Genomic DNA, 12,756 nt, shown 5'->3' with positions numbered 1-12,756 from the left:
GAGCTTGATACTCGTTCGAGTATTAGCGTGTTCGAGATGCTCGTTACTCGTAACGAGTACCACGCGATGTTCGGGTAACTTTCACTTTCATCTCTGAGACGTTAGCGCGCTTTTCTGGCCAATAGAAAGACAGGGAAGGCATTACAACTTCCCCCTGCGACGTTCAAGCCCTATACCACCCCCCTGCAGTGAGTGGCTGGCGAGATCAGGTGTCCCCCGAGTATAAAAATCGGCCCCTCCCGCGGCTCGCCACAGATGCGTTCTGACATAGAGGAGGGAAAGTGCTATCTTGGTGGAGCTGCTATAGGGAGAGTGTTAGGAGTATTTTAGGCTTCAAGAACCCCAACGGTCCTTCTTAGGGCCACATCTAACCGTGTGCAGTACTGTGGAGGCTGCTTTTTGCAGTGTTGCACTTTTTTTTTTTTGGTATATCGGCCGTGCAGAGCATTGCGCCCTGCAGTAATACTCCAGGGCCAGAAGCGCTTAGGCAGGGACAGAAGACATATTGATTGAATATAGGCAGTGGGCCTTTGCAAAAACATTTTGGGAAAAAAATCTATTTGGGCTGCCTGTGAGTGTCCTCAGTGTTCTGGGTTTCAGCTGGGTGTAGTAGTTCTCCAAATTCATACGCAGCCAGCTAAGTGTTACAGCAGGCTTGCGCAAAATTATTTCCTGGCTCTGTCTGGGCTGTTAAATCACTGCTGTATTGCAGTCCACAGTGCAACACTCTGCAGTTCTTTGACATACTCCAGGGACAGAAGCGCTTAGGCAGGGACAGAAGACATATTGATTGAATATAGGCAGTGGGCCTTTGCAAAAACATTTGGGGAAAAAAATCTATTTGGGCTGCCTGTGAGTGTCCTCAGTGTTCTGGGTCTCTGCTGGGTGTAGTAGTTCTCCAAATTCATACGCAGCCAGCTAAGTGTTACAGCAGGCTGGCGCAAAATTATTTCCTGGCTCTGTCTGGGCTGTTAAATCACCACTGTATTGCAGTCCACAGTGCAACACTCTGCAGTTCTTTGACATACTCCAGGGACAGAAGCACTTAGGCAGGGACAGAAGACATATTGATTGAATATAGGCAGTGGGCCTTTGCAAAAACATTTGGGGAAAAAAAATCTATTTGGGCTGCCTGTGACTGTCCTCAGTGTTCTGGGTCTCTGCTGGGTGTAGTAGTTCTCCAAATTCATACGCAGCCAGCTAAGTGTTACAGCAGGCTTGCGCAAAATTATTTCCTGGCGTTCCGTAAGCGAAGTCAGCCTCCAACCACAGGCCAATAAGCGGCACATTTAATTACAGCGTTCTGTTTCTGCATTACTGGTAATACAGCATGCTGAGGGGTAGGGGTAGGCCTAGAGGACGTGGACGCGGCCGAGGACGCGGAGGCCCAAGTCAGGGTGTGGGCACAGGCCGAGCTCCTGATCCAGGTGTATCGCAGCCGACTGCTGCGGGATTAGGAGAGAGGCACGTTTCTGGCGTCCCCACATTCATCGCACAATTAATGGGTCCACGCGGTAGACCTTTATTAGAAAATGAGCAGTGTGAGCAGGTCCTGTCGTGGATGGCAGAAAGTGCATCCAGCAATCTATCGTCCACCCACAGTTCTGCGCCGTCCACTGCTGCAACTCAGAATCCTCTGGCTGCTGCTCCTCCTTCCTCCCAGCCTCCTCACTCCATTACAATGACACATTCTGAGGAGCGGGCAGACTCCCAGGAACTGTTCTCGGGCCCCTGCTCAGATTGGGCAGCAGTGGTTCCTCTCCCACCAGAGGAGTTTATCGTGACTGATGCCCAACCATTGGAAAGTTCCCGGGGTCCGGCGGATGAGGCTGGGGACTTCCGGCAACTGTCTCAAGACCTTTCAGTGGGTGAGGAGGACGATGAGACACAGTTGTCTATCAGTGAGGTAGTAGTAAGGGCAGTAAGTCCGAGGGAGGAGCGCACAGAGGATTCGGAGAAAGAGCAGCAGGACAATGAGGTGACTGACCCCACCTGGTTTGCTACGCCTACTGAGGACAGGTCTTCAAAAGGGGAGGCAAGGGCAGCAGCAGGGCAGGTTGCAAGAGGCAGTGCGGTGTCCAGGGGTAGAGGCAGGGCCAGACCGAATAATCCACCAACTGTTTCCCAAAGCGCCCCCTCGCGCCATGCCACCCTGCAGAGGCCGAGGTGCTCAAAGGTCTGGCAGTTTTTCACTGAGAGTGCAGACGACCGACGAACAGTGGTGTGCAACCTTTGTCGCGCCAAGATCAGCCGGGGAGCCACCACCACCAGCCTCACCACCACCAGCATGCGCAGACATATGATGGCCAAGCACCCCACAAGGTGGGACGAAGGACGTTCACTGCCTCCGGTTTGCACCACTGCCTCTCCCCCTGTGCCCCAACCTGCCACTGAGATCCAACCCCCCTCTGAGGACACAGGCACTACCATCTCCTGGCCTGCACCCACACCCTCACCTCCGCTGTCCTCGGCCCCATCCACCAATGTCTGTCAGCGCACCGTCCAGCTGTCGCTAGCACAAGTGTTTGAGCGCAAGCACAAGTATGCCACCACGCACCCGCACGCTCAAGCGTTAAACGTGCACATTGCCAAATTTATCAGCCTGGAGATGCTGCCGTATAGGGTTGTGGAAACGGAGTCTTTCAAAAATATGATGGCGGCGGCTCCGCGCTACTCAGTTCCCAGTCGCCACTACTTTTCCCGATGTGCCATCCCAGCCCTGCACGACCACGTCTCCCGCAACATTGTACGCGCCCTCACAAACGCGGTTACTGCTAAGGTCCACTTAACAACGGACACGTGGACAAGCACAGGCGGGCAGGGCCACTATATCTCCCTGACGGCACATTGGGTGAATTTAGTGGAGGCTGGGACAGAGTCAGAGCCTGGGACCGCTCACGTCCTACCCACCCCCAGAATTGCGGGCCCCAGCTCGGTGCTGGTATCTGCGGCGGTGTATGCTTCCTCCACTAAACCACCCTCCTCCTCCTCCAACGCAACCTCTGTCTCGCAATCAAGATGTGTCAGCAGCAGCAGCACGACGCCAGCAGTCGGTGTCGCGCGTCGTGGCAGCACAGCGGTGGGCAAGCGTCAGCAGGCCGTGCTGAAACTACTCAGCTTAGGAGATAGGAGGCACACGGCCCACGAACTGCTGCAGGGTCTGACAGAGCAGACCGACCGTTGGCTTGCGCCGCTGAGCCTCCAACCGGGCATGGTCGTGTGTGACAACGGCCGTAACCTGGTGGCGGCTCTGCAGCTCGGCAGCCTCACGCACGTGCCATGCCTGGCCCACGTCTTTAATTTGGTGGTTCAGCGCTTTCTGAAAAGCTACCCACGCTTGACAGACCTGCTCGGAAAGGTGCGCCGGCTCTGCGCACATTTCCGCAAGTCCCACACGGATGCTGCCACCCTGCGCACCCTGCAACATCGGTTTAATCTGCCAGTGCACCGACTGCTGTGCGACGGGCCCACACGGTGGAACTCTACGCCCTCACATGTTGGCCAGGCTCTATGAGCAGCGTAGAGCTATCGTGGAATACCAACTCCAACATGGGCGGCGCAGTGGGAGTCAGCCTCCTCAATTCTTTTCAGTAGAGTGGGCCTGGTTGGCAGACATCTGCCAGGTCCTTGGAAAGTTTGAGGAGTCTACCGAGGTGGTGAGCGGCGATGCTGCAATCATTAGCGTTACCATTCCTCTGCTATGCCTCTTGAGAAGTTCCCTGCAAAGCATAAAGGCAGACGCTTTGCGCTCGGAAACAGAGCCGGGGGAAGACAGTATGTCGCTGGATAGTCAGAGCACCCTCCTGTCTATATCTCAGCGCGGTGAGGAGGAGGAGGAGGAGCATGAGGAGGAGGGGGAAGAGACAGCTTGGCCCACTGCTGAGGGTACACATGCTGCTTGCCTGTCATCCTTTCAGCGTGTATGGCCTGAGGAGGAGGATGAGGATCCTGAAAGTGATCTTCCTAGTGAGGACAGCCATGTGTTGCGTACAGGTACCCTGGCACACATGGCTGACTTCATGTTAGGATGCCTTTCTCGTGACCCTCGCGTTACACGCATTCTGGCCACTACGGATTACTGGGTGTACACACTGCTTGACTCACGGTATAAGGAGAACCTTTCCACTCTCATACCCGAAGAGGAAAGGGGTTCGAGAGCGATGCTATACCACAGGACCCTGGCGGACAAACTGATGGTAAACTTCCCATCCGACAGCGCTAGTGGCCGAAGGCTCAGTTCCGAGGGCCAGGTAGCAGGGGAGGCGCGGAGTTCAGGCAGCATAGGCAGGGGAACACTTTCTAAGGCCCTGGACAGCTTTATGGCTCCCCAGCAAGACTGTGTCACCGCTCCCCAGTCAAGGCTGAGTCGGCGGGAGCACTGTAAAAAGGATGGTGAGGGAGTACGTAGCCGATCGCACGACCGTCCTCCGTGATGCCTCTGCCCCCTACAACTACTGGGTGTCGAAGCTGGACACGTGGCCTGAACTCGCGCTGTATGCCCTGGAGGTGCTTGCTTGTCCTGCGGCTAGCGTCTTGTCAGAGAGGGTGTTTAGTGCGGCTGGGGGAATCATCACGGATAAGCATACCCGCCTGTCAACCAACAGTGCCGACAGGCTTACACTCATCAAGATGAACAAAGCCTGGATTTCCCCAGACTTCTCTTCTCCACCAGCGGACAGCAGCAATAGCTAAGTAATACGTAGGCTGCACCCGCGGATGGAAGCATCGTTCTCTATCCCCATCAAAAACGGGGACCTTTTTGCTTCATCAATCTGTGTATAACATTCCTCCTCCTCCTCCTGCTCCTCCTCCTGAAACCTCACATAATCACGCCGAACGGGCAATTTTTCTTAGGCCCACAAGGCCAAGTCATATAATTTTTGTAAACAATTTTTATACGTTTCAATGCTCATTAAAGCGTTGAAACTTTCACCTGAACCAATTTTTATTTTAACTGGGCTGCCTCCAGGCCTAGTTACCAATTAAGCCACATTAACCAAAGCGATTAATGGATTTCACCTGCCCTCTTGGTTGGGCATGGGCAATTTTTCTCAGGTACATTAGTACTGTTGGTACACCAATTTTTGGGGGCCCTCGCCTACAGTGTAATCAAATGAATTTTTAGCCCACCTGCATTACAGCTGACGTTACATCAGCTGTGTTGGGCACTGCAATGGGATATATTTATGTACCGCCGGTGTCTTCCTGGCACCCACCCATGCTGTCGGTCCACAGGGAGTTGTAACTGCATGTGTCCACTTCTAAAGAACCCCAGTCTGACTGGGGCATGCAGTGTGGGCCGAAGCCCACCTGCATTAAACATGACATTACCTCAGCTGTGATGGGCAATGCAATGGGATATATTTATGTACCGCCGGTGGCTTCCTGGCACCCACCCATGCTGTAGGTCCACAGGGAGTTGTAACTGCATGTGTCCACTTCTAAAGAACCCCAGTCTGACTGGGGCATGCAGTGTGGGCCGAAGCCCACCTGCATTAAGCATGACATTACCTCAGCTGTGATGGGCAATGCAATGGGATATATTAATGTACAGCCGGTGGGTTCCAGGGAGCCACCCATGCCGTGGGTCCACAGGGAGTTGTAACTGCATGTGTCTACTTTTAAAGAACCCCAGTCTGACTGGGGCATGCAGTGTGGGCCGAAGCCCACCTGCATTTAATCGGACGTTACCTCAGCTGTGATGGGCACTGCAATGGGATACATTAATGTACAGCCGGTGGGTTCCAGGGAGCCACCCATGCTGTGGGTGCACACGGAATTCCCATTGCGGAGTTGTACCTGCCTGTGATTATTTATAAAAAAACGCGGTCTGACTGGGGCATGCAGACACCTTGACAGAATGAATAGTGTGTGGCACATAGGTTCCCCATTGCTATGCCCACGTGTGCAGCTCCTGATGGAGGTGGCACAGGATTGGATTTCTCATTGCTTCTGTACAGCATTGTGGGCTATCGCCCCACCCCTTTTAAAGAGGGTCGCTGCCTAGCTGTGCCAACCCTCTGCAGTGTGTGCCTGCGGTTCCTCCTCATGGCAGATGCACTTATAAATAGACATGAGGGTGGCGTGGCATGAGGGCAGCTGAAGGCTGGGCAGGGACAGTTTGGTGTGCGCTGTGGACACTGGGTCGTGGGGGGGGGGGGTTGGGCAGCATGTAACCCAGGAGAAGTGGCAGCGGAGTGTCATGCAGGCAGTGATTGTGCTTTGTTGGAGGTAGTGTGGTGCTTAGCTAAGGTATGCATTGCTAATGAGGGCTTTTCAGAAGTAAAAGTTGTTGGGAGGGGGGGCCCACTCTTGCCGCTATTGTGGCTTAATAGTGGGACCTGGGAACTTGAGATGCAGCCCAATATGTAGCCCCTGGCCTGCCCTATCCGTTTCTGTGTTGTTCCCATCACTTTCTTGAATTGCCCAGATTTTCACAAATGAAAACCTTAGCGAGCATCGGCGATATACAAAAATGCTCGGGTCGCCCATTGACTTCAATGGGGTTCGTTACTCGAAACGAACCCTCGAGCATTGCGAAAAGTTCATCCCGAGTAACGAGCACCCGAGCATTTTGGTGCTCGCTCATCTCTAAAAATCATATACAGATACATATTATGTTATCTTTTATATCATTTATAAAATGTTTAGATGACAATTAAAAAAGCAACAGAAAATTCTGAAAATTAAATGGATAAAACCATAAAAAAACTGCTTTCTAAACAGCTTATTTCATATTCAATATAATAATATATTATATATTATAAAATCAAAATTAGAATAATGTATTCACTATTTACGTTAGTTTTCACTCATAGCATAGCAGTCTCATTTTGATCAAACAATAATACTCTATTGCATTTACATACATGTTCTCTTAATATTACAAATACCATTTCATGTCACTTAAATATGTTAAAGTAGAAAAGCAAAAATAAAGTAAAATTGAATTTATAAACAGATTTAATCTACAGTACTTATTGCAGAGCAACTGCAGTTCTTACATTTGAACTCTAAGTGGCAGTATGAGACTGCGTAAAAAAATAACTCAAGCTAGAAAGAAAATCTAGTAACTGTGACTGTAGTCTCACATTATAGGATATAGGGAAGCACAGCAATACTCTCAGAGAACACATTCTAGTCTGCACTCCAAGAAATATCTTTACAAAGGATTTTCGTCATTAAGAATTATTTTCTCCTTGTGGATTTTTATATCACAATTTTCTGAGAATGATTAATACAGCGAGACACAGAGGACAACAGTGGGAACAGATCTATCAGGTATTTTGCCTTATTTTCTTCTTTGTTAGTTGTATCTATGGCCAACTACAATATACAGTACTTGAAGAAATGAAGCAGGGATCTGTAATTGGGAATGTGGCAAAGGATCTTGGATTAAATGTAAAGGAATTGGCAGATAGAAAATTCCAGCTTATCTCACAGACAAATAGACAATATTTCAGTGTTAATTTGGAAAATGGGGACTTATTTGTATCAGAGAGGATTGACAGAGAAACATTATGTGGAATTAAACCAAACTGCTTTATAAACATAGAAGCTGTCATTGAAAATCCTTTAAATTTTTACACAATCACCATTGAAATCAAAGATGTGAATGATAATGCACCGATATTTTCAAAGAAGCATTTTGGTTTAGAGATTAGTGAAGTGACATTACCTGGCGCCCGCTTTGCTTTAGGAAATGCACAAGATCCAGATTTAGGCATCAACTCTGTACAAAGTTATACACTCAGTGGAAATGGAAATTTTGGGCTTGGAGAGAAAATAACAACAGATGGAATTAAATACCCAGAAATTATACTAGAAAAATCACTGGACAGAGAGAAACAAAGCTTCTATGAGTTAATATTAACAGCTTTGGATGGAGGTAACCCACAGAAATCAAGCACTGCTACAGTGAAGATCATTGTTCAGGATTTTAATGACAACTTTCCTATGTTTAGTCAAGATACATATCATATAAGGTTACATGAAAATGTAGCTATTGGATCTCTTGTAATACAATTAAATGCAACTGATGAAGATGAAGGATCTAATGCTCAAATAACTTATTCTTTTAGTCATATTTCTGATAATGAACTCCAATTATTTACTATAGACTCAGCAAATGGAGACATCAAAGTATCAGGAAATTTGGACTATGAAATGTCAGACACCTATGAAATGACTATAGAGGCCAAAGATGGTGGAGGTCATGTGACACATTGCAAGGTTTCATTACAAGTCATTGATGTCAATGATAATGCTCCAGAAATAACAATGAAATCAATCTCATCATCAATTCCAGAAGATTCTCCAGCAGGAACTGTTATAGCATTACTGAATGTCCGGGACTCGGACTCTGGGATGAATAGTGAAGTTGTTTGTCATATCTCAGACACTTTGGCTTTTCAGCTAATTCCATCCTCCAGTAGTTATTATAAACTAGTAACTGCAGGTACCATGGACCGAGAAAGAAATCCCTCCTACAATGTGACAATACAGTGTATGGATAGCGGATCTCCTCCATTGTCTACCAACAAAACCTTTCACCTCAACATCTCAGATGTGAATGACAATGCTCCGGTTTTTGAGAAGATGAACTACATTCTGTATATTGGGGAAAATAATCAACCAGGTACATCAATATACACTGTCCATGCCTCAGACAGTGATTGTGATGAAAATGGGAAAATTAGCTATGCCATTCTAAACAGCAATGTTGAAGAAATTCCGGTGTCATCTTATATTTCCATTAATTCTATAAGTGGAGTAATTTATGCCCAGAGATCATTTGACTATGAACAGTTGCGAGAATTCCAGTTCCATGTGATGGCTAAAGACAGTGGATCTCCTCCTCTAAGCAGTAATGTCACAGTGAGGATATGTATCATTGATAAGAATGATAATGCCCCTAAGATCCTCTACCCATCACCAGACACTGAGGGATCGGCATTATTTGAGTTTATTCCTCACTCTGCTGAGAAAGGTTATCTAGTCACCAAAGTGATTGCAGTGGACGCTGACTCTGGACACAACGCCTGGCTCTCCTATCACTTAATACAAGCTCCTGATCCAACAATATTCACCATTGGTCTATATACTGGTGAGATCAGGATTGGAAGAGATCTTCCAGACAAAGATACCTTAAGACAAAAGATTGTGGTTCTGGTGAAGGATAATGGAGTCCCATCTTTGTCATGTACCGTTTCAGTTCATTTAGTTGTGGCTGAAAACTTTCAAGAGATTGTTCCAGAGATAAAGCGACAACCCAATGTGTTACATACTTCTTCCAATGTAACATTCTACTTGGTTGTATCCATTGGTTTTATTTCAATTCTTTTTGTAGCAACAGTGTTGATTACCATAGTTTTAAAATGCAGGAAATCTAACACTCCAATAACCTATGGAGCATACAGCAGAAATGTCTATCCTCAGTTCACGCTGGGATGTCCTTCTGAGATCAGTGATACAAGTTTACCTTTCCCATTCTCATATGATGTGTGTGTGACTATGGACTCAAAGCAGAATGAAATTGCTTATCTGAAACCAGTGCAGAATGTTCCTACAGAGAATCTCATAGACACCGATGAGTCTGCAGCTGTTAATGAATTCTCCAACAATGATCTGGGTACCAGCAATATTGCACAGGTATGAAATAGTAATAGTTCATCAACCTACAGCTTATTGTTAATAATTTCAGTTTTGTATAAATCATAAGTATTTATGTGACTGCAAAAAATATTTGCCTTCAAGCATTAAAATTATATTCCTATCTAAGGCGCTCACAGCATATGCCATAAAATTCAGGTAAGTGTGTGTCACACCTGTGGAACCTGCACTAAGCTCCTTAGCAGATCTGTGCATGGTTAAGATTAAAGAAACGTGTAAAAATGGCCAAGTGTGCTTTGCTATGCTAATTCTGTAACACCGTAGAAGTCAGTAGGAGTTATGCAGACAGTGTAACACAGTGAACTATGCTATTTTCATAACTCTTGCATTATAGAAATAGCACACCTCCATGCACTATGCTGTTTGCTAAACTCTCATTAACTTCCACAAACCAGCATAACCCAGTAATACTCAGATGCTTCTGTAACCCCAACTACCCCTGTCCGGGATGAGAACACCTAGTTATAGTAGAAAATATACATTTTTAAAAGGACTTTTTAGGTTAGATACATAATAACTGAATACATTGCACTTTAATATATAACTACACTGCAGGAGTGTTTTTCATTATTCTATATGTAAACTTCATCAAATCTATATACTCCTAATATGTAATTTGCATACTGTATTCAACGAAAGTTGTAAATAGATCAGCCGATAGATCAGGATATCATTAAAAAGGAACCAGATTTCAATATGAATAAAATTATGACACAGAAAATATAAAGAAGGGCAGCTTATATAATTCTAGTGTAGAGAAATGCAAAAGGTGTTAAAATTGGCTTTGAATATATGTTAGAGAAGCTTCAAGCAATGTTCTTCCAGTGTTGATATTTTACTGTTTAAGCAATAACAATTTAATGATTTTAGGGCGGCTTCACACGGCCGTGACGGGCTCCGCCACGGAATTCCGCGGTGGAGCCCGTCATGGCGCCCCCCCCCCCCCCCAGAGACCCCAAGGGCTCATTCATACGAGCACTATAGGCGCACAGTATAGCCGCGTGAAAAGATTGCAACTATTGTGCTCTAAAGATCGTGTGAATGGGTTAATTACAGCTATTTGAAGTAGCCCGTTAACGTGATCTGTGGTGTGGGGTGCGTGCTTTCCAGCTCCCGTGGGAGTCTATGAAAAGCCAAATATAGGTCAGGCCCTATCATTGCACTCACCAGGGAGCCTAGATGCGACCTGAAGTCACATGTCCTGTCTTTGTTAAGTGTACGAATTTAGCCTCTAATGCGCACAGACAGCGCTCGTCTGAGCAAGGCCTTATAGTAAGTCAAATGTATGATGGAGGCTTCAAATCTTTTCTCTCAGCTCTAGAATATTTCACTATGGACTGTGAGATAAATTATGTTATTCTATTTAATAACATTGGTCAACCTCTGGTAAATTTTGTGAAATACAAAAAGTATGAATATGCAATACAAGGACTAGTGGATAATGTATGTGCATGAGTTATGCAAATGCTAATCATAAATGGTAGAGACGCAAAATGGGATAAAGCCAGCAAAAATGTATCACAGTAATCTGTATGATGATGGTTATCAAACAAAAAGTGTGTTTATAGCTAAGTAAAGCCCAATGTTCAACTATGAACATTTTTGTACTTACACTTATTAAAAAAAGTTTTTTTCTCAGATATTCTAAGGCTAATACTAGAATAGCGCCACCCCCTTCTTCTATTGAGCAGCCTTTTTTTGTCTAGCGCTCCTCAGTAAATTTTCAAGGCAGACACACTTACTCAGCCTTGCTTTTATGAAATGAATCAGAGAGAAAAGCAAGACTAAGCAGTTCAAACAATTACTGAGGTGGACACCAAATTAAAACAGTAGATAGCGCTATTCTAACATTAGTCCTGGAATATCTGTAGATAGAAACATCTATAAATATAAATGTGAAAGCCCTCACTCACTGACTCGCTGACTGACTGATTCGCCACTAATTCTCTAACTTTCTGATGTCATACAAGCATGAAATTTGACACGACCATTCTTTAGGTCCTAAATAGGAAAGGTTAAGGGGTCACAACTCGAATTTTTCAATGCTAATTGCAAATGTATTGGCACTCCAATGTAATATACCTAATCTAATTCTTTAACTTCCCAATGTAGTACAAGCATAAAATTTGTCACGACCATTCTTTAAGTCCTACGAAGGAAATGTTAATGGGTCTCAACTTGATTATTTAATGCAAAGAGACAAAGTATTGGTACCCCTATACAATGTACCTAATCTGATTCTCTAATTTCACAATGTTGTGCAATTGTGAAATTTGTCACGACGATTCTTTAGGTCCTAAATAGAAAAGTAAAGGGGTCACAACTTGAATATTCAATTTTAAGTGCAAAAGTATTGGCACCCCTGTGTAATGTACCTAATCTAATTCTCTAATAGAGATGAGCGAGCACCAAAATGCTTGGGTGCTCATTACTCGAGTCAAGCTTTTTGTAATGCTCGAGAGCTTGTTTCGAGAAGCGAACCCCATTGAAGTCAATGGGAGACTCGAGCATTTTTCAAGGTGACCGATGCTCTGCATTGTTTTCATTGGAGCCACGGCTGCAACCGGGGGCTTCATTGAAAACAATGGTCTGCCGACACCCCTAAATTGTTTTTAAGGGGGAGCTTTACATATAAGCTATTCCCTGAAGAACAATAGTTTTAGTGTAAACAAAATAAATAAATAAACTTGCCCCTATGCCGCTCCTGTGTGCCCTGCAGGAATGAAGAACACATCTGCTGCATGCAGCAGATGTTTCCTTCATCCCCGCTAGTAAAAAGAATTCCCTGCTGCGGCACCTGCCACATCTGTGACAGATGCAGTAGAGGAATTCTTCAATTCCCTACCATAGCTGTCACACATGACAGCTGCGGTAGAGGATCCTGCTGCCTGCACCCCGTCATTGGTTTTTAGGGAAGGGCTTTAAACATAAGCCCTTCCCTGAAAAACAATAATTTTAGTGTAAAAAATTTTTTTAAAAACTTACCTCTCTGCCGCTGCCTTGTCCCCGCGGCGATGAAGAACACACCTGCCGCATGCGGCAGATGTTTCCTTCATCCCTGCAAGAAAAAAGAATTCCCTGCTG

General features: G+C 45.8%; 1 protein-coding gene across 1 annotated transcript; it reads left to right on the top strand.

Annotated features, from left to right (window-relative positions):
* Positions 1-7,230: 7,230 nt before the first annotated feature.
* On the top strand, positions 7,231-9,657 carry LOC136609942 (protocadherin gamma-B4-like). The gene has a single exon (XM_066589220.1). The coding sequence runs from the start codon at positions 7,231-7,233 to the stop codon at positions 9,655-9,657; it is 2,427 nt and encodes an 808-aa protein (XP_066445317.1).
* The last annotated feature ends 3,099 nt before the right edge of the window (positions 9,658-12,756 follow it).

The sequence above is a fragment of the Eleutherodactylus coqui genome, chromosome 2, assembly GCF_035609145.1.
Source record: "Eleutherodactylus coqui strain aEleCoq1 chromosome 2, aEleCoq1.hap1, whole genome shotgun sequence".
Taxonomy (NCBI): domain Eukaryota; kingdom Metazoa; phylum Chordata; class Amphibia; order Anura; family Eleutherodactylidae; genus Eleutherodactylus; species Eleutherodactylus coqui.
This window is presented reverse-complemented; position numbering and strand designations above follow the sequence as displayed.